We start from the raw sequence: 21,497 nt of genomic DNA on the forward strand, positions 1-21,497 counted from the left end.
TATTTTGGAGAGACTACATGTGGAAGAACTGAAATGCTCCGGCTGATAGGCTGCCTCCTGCCAGAAAGTGAGTGAGACCATCTTAGACCATCCTCTGGGACTCGAGTTGGCAGATGAGTGCAGGAGTGACCCAAGCGAAGACCTGCAAAACAACTGGTCATCTAAGCCTAGCTCCAATTGCTAACCCACAGAATCATGAGTAAATTCAATTTTTGTTTAAGCTACTAAGTTGAGATAATTGTTATGCAGCAATAGAAAACTGGTCTTAAAAAAAGGTGGTGTTAAAACAATGTCTGAAATATGCAGCATTGGCTCTGGACTTATATTATCCTTAATAGAGTAATACGTGCCAAACCAGTTGTAATATACAACCATAGAGGGACAATAATCATAGCAATAAAAGAAACCATATTGAGTACTCTCAATGTAATGGCATTTAACCAAGCACTTTATTATTAGATAAATAAGTAATTTAGCCAAGGTCATAAAACCATAAGTGATAGAGTTAGGATTTGAACTCAGTCTGTCTCTAGAACCTGGATTTAAATGTTTGGCACCAGTACGTTTCTTCTTAGTAAGAAATATTAATTCCTACGAGATCCCATTAAAAGTGAATAAGAAAGATTATATGAAAACTTGGAGGTTGGGGTCATTATACTTCTTTAGACTGAATATAATATTTAGAGAATATCCTAAATTGCTTTCTGCGAAGATGAGGACATTCTTATACCTTTCTTTCTGTCTCCTCCCCTTTCAATTTCTGATTTTGTTAGGTTATTTTTGGGTTTTAACTTATATTTTTCCCCATCATAATTCTTATAGACTTTGAACCTTATTTCCTTGTTTAAATTAATATGCACTTCATGCACTTCCATCCTTTAACATGGCTTCTCTGTTTCTGAGGTTTTTACTTTGTTTTCTCTCTTGGTTGGCAAAGTTTCATGATCACGTAGCTGGTCCCTCTTCCTCCCAGAAGGGCTCATCAGATCTCTTATGGATGAGACTATTTGCCTGGGGCATTTATAATTGGAACACAAAGTACCTGAATATAAAAATTGGAGGTCAAGTATTTTTTCTCTTAGTTTTTAAAGAGATTGTTGAATATCCTGAGAAGTCTTTTTAGCTTCTTTTTAGCTCCTTTCTACTTCTGCTTGAAATTCCTAGGAATCTTTATCCCAGTAATTTCTCAATGTTGACCCTTAGCTAACATGCATTATTATTATTGTTGTTGTTGTTGTTATTATTATTATTTGAAAATACAAGTCTAAGCAACACTTCTGTTATTTTATCTTTTAGTATTTTGTGTTTTATTAATTCTATTATTTCCTGATATACATTCTACATTTATCTTTTGCTTATGTTTCTTCCCCTCTCAACTACTACCCCTCCATGTCCCTGTTTCTGTGTAAAACTCTTTCATTCTTAGTAATTAATCTCATAATAACTAGTGAATCATCTCCTCTTTGAATGGGGAGAGTTCTGTCTTGTCACACGGTGTGATAAAGAAGTTAGTGTTGGATTAGCTCCAATAAAATGGAGCATGGATTAAGTGCTCTGGGGCACTCTGCATCTTGAGTTCAGATTTAATCACTGGAACAGTGGTTGTCACATTTTTTTCTATAGTATCAGTAAATATTTTAGGTGTTACAATCCATAGTGTTTCTGCTGTTACAGCACAAAATTAGCCAAGGAAAACATGTCAATATGTGGGCATGACCATGTTCCAATAACATTTTATTTACAAAATCAGATGGTGGGTTGTATTGGACACGTGGGTAGTATTTTGTTGACCCCTGCTCTCAACTATCTGTTGCTCCATTGTAGATAGGAGGCCCTTACCAGATAATGATGAGGACAGCTAATGCAGCTCCTACCTACAGGTGGAGAGCAGTAGATGGTAGCTTGTTGCCGAGCTGCTCTCACAGGAACGGGTGGTGCTAACGTGGCAGAGGCTGTGCAGTTACTTGATTTTGGTGATCCCAGTGCCTACAGGACTTGTAGAATCCCGATACTTCATCACCCACTACTTTCCTTCCTTCCTTCCTGGGCATTCCTGCTTCATTTCTTTGTCTACTTCCAGATGTAGCAACAGTAATACACTTTTGGTAATGGTCAATTACATTTTTTAATCTATGTTTAATGGATTACTTTTATGAACTAAGTTCTTCAGGCAAGCTTTGGAACTTTGATCTTTTGGAACTTAGCCTTTTTGAAAGATAAAAACGTTACATTTCAAAAAAGCCAAGTCTTGAAAATTTTAAATTAATTTGCCTTCCAAAATGTAGTCTCATATACTAAGTCCTTATAAATCCATTGAGAAACTCAATTTACGTCTTTACTTTTGGCTAATATGCGGTCTTTATATATGAAAGAAATGCCTCTGACTTAGTAAGTATAGGGCCTCGGAATGAAAAACAAACAGTAACAACCAAATGTGTAATAATGCAAAATATTTATAGTTATTATACAATATTATTCTGTCATACTTCATTCAGTTCATTTGACATTTATTTGAGAATGTGGGATTGGTAAAATAAAGTAATTCTCCGGACAGAGCTTAGTGAAGAAGAGGTATACATCTTTCCCCCTGAGACTCGAATGTTATTGTGGAAATTTCAACATTAACTGCAACTCTACTCCATATTTTCCTACAGCCATCTAAGACAAGAGCAGCAGGAGGGAGAGGGTAAGAAACAGAGTGAGAAAAGAGAGGGTAAATTATTTTACTTGTAACATCATTAATGTACTATATGATCACCTTTTTTATTTGCTTATAATAGAAAAGGAACTCTAAATGCATGCAAACACATATTTAACATCCTTTTTTAAAATATTTATTAAATTATCTAGGACTATTGCATTATACAACCTGTATATATAGTTAAGTATATCTTAGGCATTTAAAATATTAACATCACATTTAAGTTTTGTTTACTTTAGACATTGATTTCTTTTCATACGAAACATGAACTTTGGGTAGTCTGATAGGAATTTTTAAATGTCAGCTTTGCCAAAAGATACACTGTGTAAATTCGTATGATTATTCATTGGATATATAAAAAACATGTAACAGTGTCTGAATATGTTACTTTTCATTTAAATTTTTTTTCCTTGCAAAGAATAGAAATGTATAGAAGAAATGCAACAATTCAGAGATAACTAATTTGGGGAAGGCTCATTGAGTAACACTATCTTTTAGATTTTTTCTTTATGAAATGTAAGTTTTGACTGTAATAGTATCTGTAAACTTCAGCACATTTCTTACCTTTATATTTGTATAGAAAAAAACAAAAGGAACAACAGACCAGTGTTTACTGAGGAAACTAAGTTAAAAGTGATATAATCACTAGAAGGTACACAAGTAAGTAAAAGAGTCAGGTCATAATTCCAAGTTTGTCAGATTAAAACAAATGCTCTTATCCATGTACCAGTAATTATCCCAGCAGTTTATCATTAGATGATTCAATAAATGTAGACCTGTAGATAATCATGTCTCACAAATCACAATTTCCTATACGTCAGGTTGTTTTCTTCCAGCAAAAATTATTTGGAAAATTAGCTTATTTCAGTTTTTTAATGGTTATATTTATTCACTTATTCAGCTAATATTTACTGTGCTCTCGGAGGAAATAATGCAAATTAAACAGACACAAGCCCTAAGCTCATGAAACTATTCCCAAATTCCAAAATGCCACGGTGATGGCAGTATTTTTCTTGAGTTGTTTGAAAGAATGTTCAGACAAATAAGAATTTTTACCACTTCCTGCATGTGGTTATGCAGTTCCTTGTCTGGTGTGGCCTTTCTCCATTTTTGCCCAACTCTAAGTTCCCTTTTATCCAACATTCCTGGTCTCTCATGTTGTAATGATGTTGAGGATATTTAAATTGTGTGATATAGTGTAGTTATGCGGGATGTGCCTTTCTCTCTATCAGACATAAGCTCCTTAGAAGCCAATATTGTATGTTTCATTAGTGTTTGTATCTGATGGGGTTCAGGGCAGGTTGCCCCAAGATGTGCCCTTCTGCCGTGGTGATTATTTTGAGCTGAAAACAACCAAAGCCCAAAAGACTCAAGAACCTTTGAACTGCCCACCTTACTGCCTAAAATAATTTAAGATAGAAGGCCAATCCCAGAAAGGAGCTACCACAATAAATAACTATAGTAAAGTATTAGGTGTGGTAGACAGGAAGAAACCCAGCAAGGTCCATTTGATCAAAGTTCTCTCTGTATATCATTGTCTTTGATGGCCTTTCAAACATTTGTTTACCATAATGTTTTGTTTACCAAACATTAACTCTTTTTTCTCTTCCTGTGAATTACCTTACTTTCCCTTGAAACCTGCGGTCCCTACTTTCTTCTTCTTAGCCCAGAATGATATATATATAAATATATATGATATATATATATATATACCTCACCTTGCCTTGCTGTCTTTGGAAATCTTCATACTTATATGGACTCCCCATGCAAGTAATAAATTGTATTTTCTCCTGTTAATCTGCCTTATATCATTTTAATTAACAGCCAAAAGAACTAAGAGGGGAAAGAGGGAAAATTTCCCCTCCTCCAATATGTCCCTTAATGCTCCATCACAATATCAAATGAGTTTACGGATGATTATGTGAACAGAAGAAATTCTACATAAGACAAACTTTCAGGGATGGCATGCAATTGTGTCTGTAATTCTATAAATAATAAAATAAGGGATGTACTTTAGTCAGAGAGGGGGAAAGGAAGAATTAAGAAAAAAGAGTCACAAAATTTTAATTACGAATGAACGGAGTATACATTATGCATTGGAGTTGATCTGAGATCAAAGCAGATTTTTGCAAGAAGGGGAAAAAAAAGTTAGCCAGTAGAAAATATGTGTGAAGCTCTTGTTTACTTTACAGTTCTTACACTTCTGGAAATATTCAGCTCTGAAAGGTCACGGACAATCAGACGTTTTATACTGTCCACTGAAATAAAATCACACAACATGAGTTGTGAGTTAAGTTTCATTTGGGGCAAAATGAGGACGATAGCCAGGGAGACAGCATCTCAGATGGCTCTGAGGAACTGCTCCAAAGAGGCAGAGGGGAACTGAGTATTATATATGATTTTAGTGAAGGGGGTATGTGATGTCAAACACACATTTAGGCAGGGGCCTGCTGCTAGTCAGAAGGAGCAGATGTCAACATTAATGATTTTAGTGCTTTTCTAGATATGAGGAGACAGAAGAATTAGGGCTCATAAAATCTTCTGAAAATAGCTCACTATCTGAAGGCCTGTTCTGCCAGTTTTCCCAGAGCACAGAGCGCCCCATTCCTGATCTCCACCCTGAACTCCTTTCAGGGAGTGTTGGAGGTCAGTGGCTGCAGCGGCTCATGATTTAATCCAAGCAGAGTTAGATGGCAAGTGCTAACATGATCCAATCCTCATAGAGGTAGATGGCAAATGCCAATTTTTAGTTGGCAATACTCTGGAGAGAGAGTTTGCATCAGAAAAATTAATAAGAAGAGGTCTTGGGGATTTTAAATATTTTCATCATTAAATCTTACTGTTCTTCAACTTAAAATTTTACAGGTACCTACAGAATATTGGATATACAGATCCAGAATCCATAAGACTTTATCACCTTAAATCAAGGATTTATTTGATAGCCTCTTCTGCCTTTTATTTATAACATATTTTTAAAAGAATTAAGAAATTTGCCAAAAGAGAATTGAAAAAATAATCCTACCTGCACTTTCCAATGCCTAAGAACAGCAAGGTGGTAAAAAGAGAATTAGACGATGAGGTTATTGAGTCTGTCAAAGACCTTCTTTCCAATGAAGACTCAGCTGATGATGCTTTTAAGAAGAGTGAACTAATTGTTGACGTCCAAGAAGAGAAAGATACAGATGCTGAGGAAGGATCTGAAGTTGAAGATGAAAGGCCAGCTTGGAACAGTAAGCTACAGTACATCCTGGCCCAGGTTGGATTTTCTGTAGGATTAGGGAACGTGTGGCGATTCCCATACCTCTGTCAGAAGAATGGGGGTGGTAAGTTTTTGTTTTCTGTTGTTTTTTTTTTTTTTTTTTAAGTGACACATTGCTGAGTAAATTGCAGTTGATTACCTCAAATAGCTCCTGTTGTTACTACAGTGTCATTATTTTAGAAGCTATGAATTCCATTGTAAAACTAGGGAGACGCTTTTGTTGGAAGTGAGCTCAGCTCTATTTTCAGTTTAGGTTTCCATAGGAGCAGGTGGCTTACTATGAACACTCAAGGACTGCTTAAGGTAATAAATTCTCAATTCTGTGGATGTTATTAAACATCCCTAAATTACTGACTTTTCTAACCAATGTTGCATCCCTTGTGCCTGTCAGTTACTCTCTTTGGAGGAAATCCTGAAGTTTAAAGACATAAAGATATAAGACAACATCGGTGAACAAGACAGAAAATTTTCTGTCCACAGTTTATTAACTCTGAATTTTAAGTTGTTTCACGCATCAAAAAAGCAAACATTGTGTATAATTTAGAACGATTATAGTCTTCAAATGCTGACCAGAACTTTGTAGATCCAAGTAGAAGGGATTTAACCAGATAATTAATATAATGCTAGACAGTCTTCATCCTTAGATATTAGCATCCTTAAGAGGCTATGAAGAAATCAGCATTCTTAATTTTAAACAAAATTATCTGTATCAGCATGATATTTAGCTTTTTCTATTTGGACATGTAATTTAATTACCAAGGGCTCTTCAGCAAAAATTGTTTTAAAAATTAAGAAAAAAACATACAAAGGAATAGATGGTACACATAGAATACACACTCTAGAGTACACAGAAATTAAGCTGAATGTGAAGCTAACATTTGGGTTGTTACCTTAAAAATTTTTAATATTAAACTTTTATCTTTACCATTACTATCTCTATTTTATATATATATATACATGGAAGCTGTTAAAATAAGTGTGGTTAAAAACCAAATATTCTGTAAGCAATATTTCAGCACACAAAGGATAGAAAGAATATTTTGACCTTTTATTACAGTTTATGATAGTTTTGCTGACTGAACAAAAACATGGTTTTATTTTTGATGTAGTTTTAACATGTAAATCAAATGAAATAATATAACCATTCATATGTGAAATGGTTTCCTCTTGGTCACTAAGAGATAAAAAGCTAAGGTGTTATAGTAACAAAATATGTTTAAGATCTTGCTTAATTAATTCACCCAGGGTCAAAACAACAGGTGTGTGCAAAAGTAGCCTGTTTGACAAACCTACCTAAAAGGTGAGAATCAACACATGACATTGGTGGCGTACTACACAGCGCTCCCCTGGAACTGTGAGCTCCTTACCTACTCTTTAACATCGCAGATGAATTATTTATCAGATCAGCTACAAGTAGCTATGTACTACCCTACTTTTTGCTTCTCAGAAGTCATCCCATTTGCAAGACCGGCAAAAGATGAATTCTGATTTTCAGACCTTTCCCTTTATAAGCCTTACCAGCCATACTCTTAAGAAAGAAGGCTGTCTTGGCTGAAAAGTCAGGTTGCTTTCCATTTCATATATTTGTCCTGGTGAAGAGCTCTAAAGGAGTTCATATTTAGTAATTAGTTGTTAGGAAAAATGATTACTCCTTATTTTCATATGTAAAGAGAGTCAAAATGCCCTTCCTAGTATTGTTTCCTTTCTTCTAATTTCAAATACTCGAGAACGATATTATACAACACCAGTGGACTGTATGGTTGCAAGATGGCTCTTGGAGTACAAGGGGTGGTTCTCAGCATGCAGTATAGCATTGAGCCTTCCAGGTATTTGACTGGCATCTTCTAGTTGTTTGAATAAATAAAAATTTTAAGGAATCAATTATTTTTACAAAAAATGAAGTTACTTTACCCTTTCAGTAAAATGAAACCAAAACTATTCATTGATATCCTTACTTTTTTCATAATTATTTTTCATCAGAAACTCTTTGTAGCAGTCAAAATCAGATTTCAAATACTAGAAAACTTAAAGTAATGAAATTACATTTTCTTTAAAGTCCTTTATAATTATATGATGTGGCAATTCAAATATCACCTTTCATAAGGTAATCAGCATTAGTGTATTCTCTACTGTGACTGTTGAAAATATAATCTATTTTATTTGTTCTTGTCTCTGTAGGTGCCTATCTTTTGCCGTATTTAATACTGCTTCTGGTAATAGGTATCCCCCTTTTTTTCCTGGAACTTTCTGTGGGTCAAAGAATTCGGCGAGGAAGCATTGGTGTGTGGAATTACATAAGCCCCAAACTGGGAGGGATTGGATTTGCAAGTTGTGTAGTAAGTTTCCTGGTATGGTATATGCCATATAATTTTCACATGGTTTGTAATTATATAGTTTGCATTTAAATGAAATCTTTGTGTATTTCTATTCAACTCTTTAATAATGTTTCAAAAAAACACTTGGAGCTTGCACTAATACACAAAACAAGCTGTAAGTATTAATGTAGTTCAATATCTTAAGACCTATGAGAGTCATCATTTCAGAGAGATAATGTGTTTTAAAGAAAAATAGAATGAAGAGTATTTTTTAAAGTATTAAACGGGGTTTTATGCGTTTCATCTCAATTGTTTCAGAGGAAGGGGCATGAGAGGTTTCATGTAATCACATTATTTTATTTTGCAGGTGTGCTTTTTTGTGGCTCTCTACTACAATGTCATCATTGGCTGGAGTTTGTTTTATTTTTCTCAGTCTTTTCAGCAACCTCTACCTTGGGATCAGTGTCCTTTGGTGAAAAATGCTTCACACACATGTAAGACGTGTACCCGGTAGTGTTTTTTGTATTTAAAGATCATAAAGTTGGTAAAGGCAGGAGCTTTCAAGATGTTTTCTTTTTAAAAATAATATGGAAAAGTCTTCCAAAATTATTATCACAACAAACTTTCCTTGACATACTCAAAAAGATAGAAGGTTGGTTTGATTTAACTAGCTCTTTCCAAGATATTGTGCCCCATGGACATTAGGGTTAAAATTTATAAGCCTTCATTGTTAACTTCGACAATATTTTATTTCTTACACCTTTCTTGATGCCTTACATTTTCATTAAAATAAAAGAGAACAAAAGGAAGAATGTGGATTGAAGGAATTGTTTTTATGTCTTCGGTTCTATTGTTCTTTAGTTTTCTTATCATTTATTTTTATATGTTAGAATATAAAGAACAATTCCCTAGCAATGTCCAGTAAATATAAAACACAACTCACATATGTAATCTAAAACATTCTAGTAGCCATATTTACAGGAGGTAAAAAGAAACAGGTGAAATATTTTACTTAATCCAATATATCAAAAATATTAACATTTCAACATATAGTTAATATAAAATGAGTAATGTAATAGTTCACACTTTTCTCATATGGTCTCTAAAAGCCCCTCTGTATTTTATATTTATAGCACTTGTCACTTTAGACCAGCTCCATTTCAAAAATCACATATGGCCAGAAGCTAGCATTTTTGACATCTCTGCCCCCAGGAAGTCAATCAGATAATTTTGGGGGCAGAAGGGGCCATAAACCTGATACATTTTAATTACTTTGATAAAAAGCTCACCTATTCCTATTTTAGAAATGTGTAATAAGACACATGAAAGAGGATACATGCCTGTTGAATTTTTTTCGCGTTTTTGCAGAGTTAAGGTTTCACTGTGTGTTTAAATTCTTCTATAGAATAGTAGTACTTTTCTAGAAAGTGTTGAGAATTGATTTGCAGGCTTACTGGGGAAAAAAAAAATGGTGCCATTGGTCTTTATAGCCTGAAGTGACTGTGTTACTTGTCTTTCTACAGTTGTAGAGCCGGAATGTGAAAAAAGTTCCGCCACCACCTATTACTGGTACAGAGAAGCACTGAATATTTCCAGTTCCATCTCTGAAAACGGGGGCTTAAACTGGAAGATGACCATCTGCCTGCTGGTTGCCTGGGTTGTGGTGTGCTTGGCTATGATCAAAGGCATTCAGTCTTCTGGAAAAGTTAGTATGTCAGAGCCCCTTCTGATTCCGCTGATCATCACTCGTGGGCACTGCGCCCCCTGCAGCTCGGCTATAGTCTGTGGGCAAGCTGCAAGCAGTGCCTCGTTCTAGGCAGTTAAACTAAAGATTGTTAAAAAGTGAAGCTTTAAAAAAATGTGTTTAAATCAAGGAAAGGACAAAAAGATATAAGTGTTTTATAGTGAAATCTAAAGTCATTTATAATCTTTACTTCTCTTTCATCAAGATCTTCTTTGAAAATTTTTGTCAATACCTAAAAGTCCTTTATTTTTGCTATTTATTCAGCTGACCCTAATGTTTTAGTTCTTTGACTAGTTCCAATCATGGAAATTGGAAAAAGTGGTAGAATAAAGAATGTTTATTTGTGCTACATCAGTTATTTTTCTCTGCTGTAGGTGCTCTAAGGAGTAGTTGCATAGAAGATTTAAAAATAGTCTAGTGTGGAGTGTTTCTAAAAGATCTGAACTTTAGGTAGTTAGGATAATGTCAACAAGAACTCAAGAGTAATGTAAAAGACTGAAGGGCATGCCTGCCAGGGCAAATGGAAAATTTTATAAGGCTGTGGTCGAAAAAAACATTAAGTGATTTCTAGATACCCTAGGAAGACAATCAGATAATTTTTTAAAAGGATGCATTAGTAAAGTAATTATTATTCACTGTTTTGCTTTCACATTGCATTTTTTTTTGCCATTATTATCATCACTGTTTTAAAGCTCTCTATATCTCTTGTCTGGACCATAGCAAGAATTAATTTTTGTTCTTCTCTCTGTCCTTTAATAACCCATCTCTACTGTTTTTTTTTCCCCCAAAGCACAAATCTGATCATATATCTTTCTTAGGCTAGTATATTACCACTTACCATCATATACTACTAGTAAGAGTGGAATAATGGTAGTAGTGTTACCCCAAAAGGTAAAGACCCCGGTTCTTGTCATACCCATAAGACAAGTTTACCGTCGGAATATGGTATGTTGTGTAGTGAAAGATTTTTTAAAAATTATTTTAAAAAGGCAAAGTACATGTCCAAGAACAGGAGGTGGGCTGATCGAAGGGAGGAAAAGCGGCAGTTTTTGTCTCCCCTTTCTCTTAAACCCTCCCTTAGAAGTGGTCCCTTGAGTGGTTGACGGCTCTTGTCCCTGGTCCCTGGAATGCCTAGTCACGTTTGGCCTCTTTGTGTATGTCCTTACCCATTGTATACATAGGAAAACCGTTGGAGGGGTGAAGGGGAGGGCCAAACTGCAATGTTAATTATAATACAATGAGCATTGGGTTGTGTCCGTTCAAGTCCTTTCTGCTGTAGCGCAGTCGTGGCTGTCGGGTTCTAACCGGTTTCTTGCTGGTGCTCATTTAGAAGTGAAGTCCGTTTATGCTGGAGGCAGGCACAACGCCATCTTCCGCACCATCCTCCCTCTCCTCCACCTGTCTGCCCGGGGCCTCCACTTACCTAACTACCTAACAGTAGCAGCAGCAGTATTAGTGGTGGTAATAAATGATGACAATGACAAAGATGATTCTCACAATGATCAGAGCAAAAACAGTAATGGAAGCCAATATTTATTACATGCTTATTTTGCTCTAGGTGCAGTGATAAGTGCTTAATATACTTTATCCTATTTAATTCTAAACAAAACTCTAAGAAGTAATTGCTACTCTCAGAACTGTTTTACAGATAAAAAACAAGTTTGAGAGAACAGGTGACTTGCCTGAAGAATCATGGCTAGTAAGTGCTAGTACCCACAGTCAAACCAGCTCTGTCTAAATCTATGGTCCATGTTATTTCCTGCAACATTATAACATCTCTCATTGCAATACATTTTTTTCCCACCACATAGTGAACTCTGTTAGGACAGAAGTCTGTTTAATTCATCTTTGCTTCCTTTACTTTATGTTGAATTAGAAAGGTTTGAGGATATTTTTAATTTGTAAATCACAGCTGATTTTACATGTACCTTCCTGATGGACCTTCTACACCATTTTTCCTTTGCAGAAATGAATATGGTAGATAACACACCTGAACATCTTTCAGTCTGTTGTGAATATTAGTGTAGTCTATGATTAAATAAGTTCAGTTAATTGGCTCAATTGGATGTGTCTTCTACAATGTCAGGGCCCCGCTACAGTCAGGTAATAAATAAAGGAATAGATTCTTAAGCTAAATCTAACCACATTTATATGCTTCCTAAGATATGTCATTTGGTAGAAAGAAAACCAACTGCGGTCAGCTAGAGAAGTCCAAAAATTCCTGTGTTCAAGTCTTACTGCCACATTTTATTTCTTCTTGGTCTGAGTATTATCATTAAAAAAAAAATCCATCCTTTTCTCACCACAGCATTTGGGATGTTTTTCTTATGTCATGTAATATAACTTTACCTAGAAAAAAATTAATACAACTTATATACTATATGTACCTTATTTATTTCTACGAGAAGGCTTCAGGGAGAGGGTAGCTTTGATAGAATTTAATAGGTACAGATGAGGACAAAGCTGTAAGTAATATGAACAAAATTATAACAGTCTAAATTGTCACAACTCCTCATTCTGAAACAATGAGCTAAATATAATAAAAATTTATTGGAAATAAATGTAAAGCTCTGCCAAACAAAAAAGTCTTTAAATAAACATTCACACAAGTGCAGTACAGAGAAGTATGGTTTAGGGGTAATAAGGTTTAAGGGTAGTTTGTGGGGAAAAAAAAATTAAGAAGATCTAGCAGCTAAGAGAAAAGTCAGCTTGCAATTTGCTTGGCCTACACACACACACACACACACACACACACAGAATGTTAATTTGAAACTGCATGAACTAGAAGTGGGTGTGACAGTATCATTCTCCTTTGGTCCAGGTAGGAAAACGTCAGCTGAACCACACCTATGACACTGGGTTTTACTGAAATCTTTATTCTCTCCTTTGTTATGGAGAAGAGATACCTCAGCCTTCTGAATCACAGTCTTCAAATAGCTGAATGAGAAGAGAAACAAGCCTTATTCTGTGTGTTCACAGAGAACAGAATGATGATCAAATATTGAGGATTATGGAGGGTGGGAGGTGGGGTAAGTCTTCAAAGAAAGGAAGACTTTACAGGAATCAAGCCTGGTAACAATGAAATTAGTGGTAGAGAGCTCAGCACTATTGGAGATGGTCCAACAGAGGTTGTGTGTCCATTTATTAGAGCCTCTGAGAATGGGATGCCTGCCTCAAGGTGGAGGCTAGAAATGAGAAGCACTACGCTTTCCTCTAACTCTGAGGTAATATTTTCTACCAGTCCTACTTTGCCATTATTCCTGCTACTGTGCTACATTAGCTTGTTTAATCTTCCTATCAGCTAGATGATTTGCATGTTCTTAGACTCACTTTACTGCAAAGTTCAGCTTAGGAAGAATAAATAATTCGCCGGAATTAAGCAACTGATAGGTGGCAGAGCTACAACGAGGCTATGAAGTTGTAGTACCCCAGTGTGGTGTGACTTTTACATACAATTTGTACAGCTTGTGAGGGATGAAGCTTTAAGTGTCGGTTGATTGCAGATGTTAAAGAATCTACAGACACTGGTAAAATGGCAGTTAACTGATAGTGTGAAATATTTGAGGATTTTTAGCAGTTCACTGACACATCAGATCTTTAGAAAGATCATTCTGGTAGAAGTGGGGGTGATGAGTCTCAGAGATGAAGAGGAGAGCTGGCAGGGAAGATCTAGAGGCAAAATGAGGAGGCAAAAGGTGACGCGTCACTGAGGATGGAAGCAAAGGGACAGATGTGAGGTTTGGAATCAGGTGGACTTGTTGATCAGTTGGTTATAGAACGTGGAGGAAAGAGACATATTAGGGTGTGCTTGAGTTGTTTAGCCTCTACAAGTACAGGAAGAGTCATTTCTTCCCTTCTCTTCTAATTTGAAATTGCATTAAAAATATACGAAGGTACATCATATTTATTGGAAAAAAATCAGAAACCATCCAGATTATTTTAGCATGCAACCTTCATTTTCATTTTTAAAACAAGTTCATTAGTGAAAATCACTTAAGTCACTTTATAAAGGCAGCATATTTGAATTCTGTTTAAAAAAAAAAGACAAAAAAAGAGGGTAAGCTATTCTGTGCAAAAGTGAATCCATGCTTCTGGCTAGCCTCAACAACTGAAGAATGATAAAAGGAATAGCTGTAATTCAAGTGAGAGCAAGGCTACGTGAGTAGATCCCTAGTGACAGAATGCTAAAAGTTGGCAGGAAGGAAAAAAGTGCTCCATCTGAAAGCATTCTGCTAAAAAGAAGTCAAGAAAGGTGGATGAATGGATGTAATTAAAGAAACTGTTTTGAAATGATTAAAAATTATACTTCTTTACAGCTAATTCCATTAAAATGTAATTTTTTTAGTGAAATATTGGTTCTTAATTATGCTGAGATTTTTATTTGTAATATTTTTTTCTTAGAACGTTTGAATAAAATTATAAAGCCTAAAGAACAACAGAAGCGCAAATGACTGTGTTGATATACCTGCTGTTAGTCGACCGCTGTTACAGGATTCACTATCTCTTACCTGCCCGAGCCACCTTCTGCTCTGGAGGTTTTTTCTCCAGTCTTCCCAGCCTCCCTCCGCTCCTCCCCTACAAATACCTTCTATGAGCCAGCAACTGTGTTAGGTGTTTGGGACTTGGTAGTGGACAGGAGAGAAAAGGCCTTTGCCCCGAGAGAGCTTATATTCCAGTAGGGGAGGCTGAAAATTAACAAGGAAAACACATAAATAAGATCATTTCAACAGTGCTAAGTGCTGTCAAAACATAACAATGATATCATGGAAGGTTCATGGCATCTGGGGAGGGCAGCTGGAGGCATATTGGATGGGAAAAAGGCATAGACTTATTCTGTCTGCTTTGGGAAAACTTGAGAAGGTGAAGAATGAGACAAATAACAAAGAGGAGGAAGTCTTGTGCAGATGAGGGAGATGAGTGACTTGGACCAGGGGCACAGCCCCGCTCTGGCACTGAAGCTAAAGAGCTTGGCCTCCTGACAGATACCAAGGACCTGCGGGGCTACAGCCGAGTTGGGGAAAGAGTGGTGCGCCAGGCAGGTAGGCCCACTAGTGTAGGGCTTGGCAGCGCAGAGGGAGAAAGTCTCGTTTCATGCCAACCATATTAGAGATCCCTGGAGTGTGCTGAGCAGGAAAGGAGATAACCCAAGTGGTTGCCAGGAAACTAGGAGAATGTTACAAACAGTGCAGGACCACTTCTTCCTGCTTGACTTTAGCAACTGGATGGTTGGGGGTAGATAGAGATGGGGGGGGACAGCTTTGGGGAAAATACAGTAGTTCTCTTCTGGACCCAAAAAGTTTTAGAGACCACATGGAGATGTCAGGGAGGCAGTAACTGTCTGGTTGGGACAATTGCATAACACACATAATCTGAACTATGAAAAAGAATTTAATCATTAGTGTGTCTCATGTATTTTTATTTCTCTTTCTTTGCAGATCATGTATTTCAGTTCTCTGTTCCCATATGTGGTACTTATATGCTTCCTAATCAGAGCACTCCTTTTAAATGGTTCAATTGATGGCATCCGTCACATGTTTACCCCTAAGGTACGCACTGTATTTCTAATTAGGCTTATGAGCACAAAGGCTTTACATTTATAGTTAAAATGTTCCCATAGTTAGATTTAACTTCTAACTTATGTTCACTAGACTGGTAAATTATAGCTGTTATGTTAACCAGCCTACTAAAACCAGAGCTTTTAGATACCTACATATATCCATCTCTCTCCAATTTTAAATGTCCCATTTTAGTGCTACAGTAAGTTTTACTTTTTAAACTTCAAAAATTCCTCTTTTGTAATTAATTAACGTCCCATTTTTACACTGATACACTTTAGAACTTTTAAATCTTTACTCTTCCTCCTCTATTTCAGTGATTTTTAACCTTTTTGTGACATGAACCCCTTTGAGAAAAACTGATAATGGGATCTTCTTACTGGGAAAAAAAAATGAACATATTAATTTGCTTAGTGTCTCAAGAGGTTGACAGATCACCTAATATCTCTGGACCCAGGTTAAGAACCCTACTCTATCTAAATCTTGTCTCAGAAAAATCCAAGACTTCTTATTTTGTTTTGAGGTTTTATATCTTCTAGAATAGTATGTATAGTAGTGCATTTGGGAAGTTCCATAACTTTTATAAATGCATATACATTTCAGGCAAATCCTCAATAGGTCTCCTAAAAGGCCTGGAACTTAGACTCTGTCATTCAGCTTGGAACTGACCTCCAACACTGGACACATTGAACCTGATTAATAAATTTTTGTGGACCTGTTACATTCATTTGACAAGAAAAAAAAAGGTTTGAGGTGTATATATTTTGGTTATCCACTGAAATGAAGTTACACTTCATATTAGTTTGCTAACACGATCATAGGCAGATACTGAGTTATAAAAATACAACTTCAAAATTAGTTCAGAAATTGAAAGTTACCCAAAGGATGAATGTGTAGCCAAGCATCTTGCTGAGGGACTGGGGCACAAGATTTAGCCTCCCTGGAATTGTCACTCCTGGCCTCTGCCTTGATACTGTGTAAAAGACGCTTGTGTAATTTGGGTTCTAGTTCCAACTTGGTGTTCATTCTCTAGTAGCAAAAATGTTGACTTTGTGATCTGATTTTCTTGAGTAGTTCAAAAGTCCTGTTTAACATTTAGAGTTAGTAGAACTCCTCAGTGAATAACTGGTTTAGATTTATGAATTTTGGCTATGTTTTAATTTAAATCAGTCTCAAATGGGCCATACTTAATGACCAAAAATATTTATATTTGAAAATTAAAAAAAAGTTTTCTGAGTTTAAAATAACTAGCTTTGGTGTGAATTTCTGGAATAGCACATTTTTCTAAGTTGTGACATAATTTTCAAAATTGATTTATGTATATATTTTAATATTTAAATACTTTGATTTGACACTTTCTCATGGCCCCCATTTTTAAGATTGTAGCACTATTATTTAACATTTTAAACCAGGACTGGGGATGTCTATTAAAGCAGGGTTAATTATTTCTTCACTTCACTTTCCACAAACTATTAAATGGCCAGTGTAGGATGTGATAGTTATATAATAACAATAAGAAGTTGTCAGTTACTTTTTAATGTACACTATAAATGTAAAGGAGAAGTACCTAAGCACAGGAAATATTCCAGGTGAATGGAGGCTTAATTCCTGCAATGGAAGAAATCTGAATATGTCTAGTAAATAGGTATTATCTGCCATCTAGTGGGTAAAGTAGGGATAGACAGTTGAGTAAATTTCAGTAGATCAGTATTAACCATAGGATGGTAATTCAGCAGCAAGGGTCAATAAATAGTATGTATATCCTAGTTAATTGCAAATAAATTATAAATATAACCATGATTATGATTCATGATTACATTGCATACATTTAAGTAATAATCACTAAAATTAATTCAAGAATAAATCCTAATATTTGAGAAATTATGCATTTTGGAACCTAGTCGTGTTCATATTTCAGCTCTATTCCAGAACTGCTGTACAACGTTAGGCAGGCGACTCAGCTTTTCTAAGATTCAGGTAATAGTAGTAACAACTTCATTGGTGGTTGTGAATATTAAATGAGATAATCCATACAAAGTGTTTATCAGCATGGCTAGCACTATAGTCCATGTATATGGAGGACTTAGAGTGCGGTGGGCACTGTGATCAGCAGTGCGTGCCTTGTTTCAGTTAAAAGTTAAAACTCAGAGTGCAGCAGAGTTACTTGAAACCTATGTTCAGCACAGTTTCAGAACTCTAGAACTTTGGTCTTAGAGATGATATATTGAATTTCCTCAATTTTCAAAGAAAAAGTCTTTCAGGAAATTGTTGAATGAATGAACAAGACCCACGTGGATATACAAAAAACAAACAGTTAAACTCTACCAAGCTTACAAGTATTATCTGCTTTGATTATTAGACTTCCACCAGAAAACACAAAAATTAGGGTATTGGTTAAATATTTAACTTTTATTGCTAATTGATTTATTTTGCTTTGGAAAGAAAACAAAGAATAGGAATAACCAAGGATAGTTCATTTCTCTTTCAAATAGTCCTTTGATGATTTGTCTTAAAGATATTTGAAAATTCCCATATAAGTAGAAAATTTCCATGTAACATCTCCATCTAAAGGCTTGATCATTTATAGTCTTTCCTATTTATAGTCCTTGTTTCATTCCTAAATTAAAAAAATTTTTTTTTCTACTTAAGAACAGATTATCCCCTCAACTTAAATGACCTTTGGAGCCTAGGTGTCATTATGATATGTTTAAACAATAGAACTAGTTTCATGTAGAGTATTCTGAAACGTGACTTTGGAGCTGACTTCTATTATGTTTAATTTTAAACAGCTTGAAATAATGCTGGAGCCCAAGGTCTGGAGAGAAGCTGCCACTCAGGTGTTCTTCGCCTTAGGTCTAGGATTTGGTGGTGTCATTGCCTTTTCAAGCTACAACAAGAGAGACAACAACTGCCACTTTGATGCCGTCCTGGTGTCCTTCATCAATTTTTTTACTTCTGTCCTGGCAACTTTGGTGGTGTTTGCAGTTCTGGGCTTCAAAGCAAACGTCATAAATGAGAAGTGCATTGCAGAGTATGGTTATTAATGTCCTTTAGCTTTTGATGGCATCATTATATTGTTTAAAAATCCCCCTCTCAAACCCGTAAGTTTTCATTATTGTCGCTCTGTTTTGCAGAAATTCGGAAATGATCATCAAACTTGTGAAAATGGGCAACATTAGCCAGGATATCATTCCCCATCATGTCAACTTTTCTGCTGTTACTGCGGAAGATTATCATTTAGTTTATGACATCATTCAAAAAGTGAAAGAAGAAGAGTTTCCTGCTCTTCATCTCAATGCCTGTCGAATTGAAGATGAGCTAAATAAAGTTAGTAGCTGATGTTTCAGCAATAAAATAATGATCATTAACCTAAAACAGTCACTACCCGGAAGACTTCTTTTAGGAAAATGACCTATAAAATCCCTGTGGGAGATCCTGCTGTGTCAAAATTCACATTCTTTGTTTCAGAGAACATACTTGCTTACATCAAAAAAGTTTGCTTTACTTTAAAAAGCAGTTTCATTAAGCCACAATAATTTAAAATATGAATATAAATTAGGCGATTTTCTTCACAGAAAATGAAATTAGTCTGACAGCTTTCCCAGTATAATATTTAATACAAATTTTGAATTATGAGTGTCATTTACATACTGCATGATCATTTGGACACATGAATGCCATTTGCCCATTTTAATAACTGTGTTCAATAAGTCACGATTAAGTCCTTTTTCTTAGCCACTGTCATATATTTTAATATGAGATAGGTGAACATAAATAAATACCTTTGTATTAGTGGTCGCCTTCTCTTTGTATTGCATTGCCAAAAAGGAAAATATAATGGTGAAATTGGCTGTTAATCACTTGCTTTAAGATAGCTAACTACACTTGAGACTAAACATAAGGAATCGTTTGCAGCAAATTACAGATGAAGCCATCATTAATATAAAAATCTTGAATTCTGTAAGGGAAGATTTAATTATTAAATAACCCCTAAATTTCCTTTTTTTTTTAAATTTTGGTCTATCTGTTGTCTTTCTGAAATAACATGATCACCTTAAAGTTTGCTTGGAGGCATAGTTTCTTAGGAGGCAACATGATATTAACATGTTTATTTCTAGTCACTCCTGGGTATTATTCAGAGTTTCCCTGCCCTTTGTAACTGATGTATATAGAGTTATTATTGCTCTGTATTAATGTGGCTATTTTGTATATCTTACAGGCTGTTCAAGGGACTGGTTTAGCTTTTATTGCCTTTACAGAAGCGATGACACATTTCCCTGCGTCTCCCTTCTGGTCAGTGATGTTCTTCCTCATGCTGGTAAATCTAGGGCTTGGCAGCATGTTTGGAACCATTGAAGGGATCATCACGCCCATTGTGGACACTTTCAAAGTGAAGAAAGAAATTCTCACTGGTGAGTTTTCACGTATTTGACTTCTTGTTGAACTGATGCAGGCCATTTTACTCTTAGTGAGTGATGGGAGATGGGAATAGGAAAGTTTATTATTAATATATACTTATTAATGCATATTACTATTAGTTACCTATGGGTTTATGTATATAATATGCAAATTATAGATTTAATGTAGATATTATCTACTAGCGATCATTTATTATATTACTCTTTATTAGTAGTAATGTCATTATTATGAATTACTGGCACTAGAACAAAGTCATAGAATGTTCATGCATAATTTTGCATTCAAGTCAAATAATTATCAAAAAATTAGTTCAGATCCCATACTCCTTTTCCAAAAAGTGCACAGCTTAAATTGATAAACTGAAATTCAATTCCCATATAAAACAGCAATTGTAGCCTGATAGAAATTCATATATCTAGGTAAGAAAGATGGTAACACAATTTATCAATTTTTGATATAAGTATAGTCAGTTTACAATATGTCAATTTCTGGTGTACAGCATAATGCTTCAGTCATACATGAACATACATATATTCATTTTCATATTCATTTTCGCCATAAGTTACTACAAGATACTGAATATAGTTCCCTGTGCTATACAACACAGTTTAGCAATACTGATGGTTGTTAGTAAATCCAATCTGTAAGCAGTTATTAAAGTTCCAGTTTTGTATTGCATCGTCCTTGCATTTGAGGGATATCAACAATATAAGAGAAATTACAACAGAGATACAGCGATAGAGGAGAGCCTTCTTCTAAAAAGAATACTACTAATAATTAAAATCAAGTTAGGTAGGTAAGACTTGTACCATGTAATATACTGATAGCGTAGTAGAGACTTTACATGTTATAAGAATTAAGAAGCAGCAAAGGTTATCTAAATATATGAGGGACCTGTCAGGGAAAGAGGTGGAAACTGAATCGGAAAAGCAGAGGTCTTTTCAGGGGTCAGAGGATGTTAGGAAGCACACACTAGAGATAAAGGGAGCAGTGAGGAAGCCAGCCAGACCAGATGACCGCAACAGTGTTGGTAAGTGATGCAAAAATACACTGGAAAAAAAATAGAAAGATGATCTTGAATGCTGGGCAGTGGTGCACCAGCTCCCCAACGCTCTGCTTTTAGCTCTGAAGGACTTAGTACTTATTTATGTATAAATACTTTCAAATACCTATATAATATATGTTATATATGTGTGTGTGTGTATACCTTTATCACTCACTGTTCTGCGAAGTGCAAAACAATTTCAGCAGTTTGTTAAATATTTACATACAAATATCTTTAACTCAGCCGAACATAAATGAGAAATGTCTTTATCTTTTCCTGAAAGACAATCTCTTCTGGAGTTTCTATTTTATTTATGGCTATCAATACCCGGCCTGACAGGCGAATTAACAGTCATCTTTGCTGCTTTCCTCATTTTTGCCCCGTATCTCAACCCTCCTGTGGTAAGAGGGTTTGCAAAAGCAAGGGAAAAGCAAGTTTAGAGGGAGAAACACACATGGG

The 21,497-nt window shown here is 35.5% G+C and overlaps 1 protein-coding gene across 1 annotated transcript in view; it reads left to right on the forward strand.

The window, feature by feature from the left end:
* SLC6A15 (solute carrier family 6 member 15) overlaps positions 1–21,497 on the forward strand; it is a 39,363-nt gene that overhangs the window by 9,494 nt on the left and 8,372 nt on the right. The window contains exons 2-9 of the mRNA XM_010958804.3: positions 5,567–6,024; positions 8,139–8,296; positions 8,643–8,769; positions 9,799–9,980; positions 15,455–15,565; positions 18,364–18,605; positions 18,709–18,901; positions 19,794–19,986. Coding sequence (XP_010957106.2) covers positions 5,736–6,024; positions 8,139–8,296; positions 8,643–8,769; positions 9,799–9,980; positions 15,455–15,565; positions 18,364–18,605; positions 18,709–18,901; positions 19,794–19,986 — 1,495 coding nt within the window. The 5' untranslated portion in view covers positions 5,567–5,735. The remainder of the gene's footprint in view (positions 1–5,566; positions 6,025–8,138; positions 8,297–8,642; positions 8,770–9,798; positions 9,981–15,454; positions 15,566–18,363; positions 18,606–18,708; positions 18,902–19,793; positions 19,987–21,497) is intronic.

Source organism: Camelus bactrianus, chromosome 12 (assembly GCF_048773025.1).
Source record: "Camelus bactrianus isolate YW-2024 breed Bactrian camel chromosome 12, ASM4877302v1, whole genome shotgun sequence".
Taxonomy (NCBI): Eukaryota; Metazoa; Chordata; class Mammalia; order Artiodactyla; family Camelidae; genus Camelus; species Camelus bactrianus.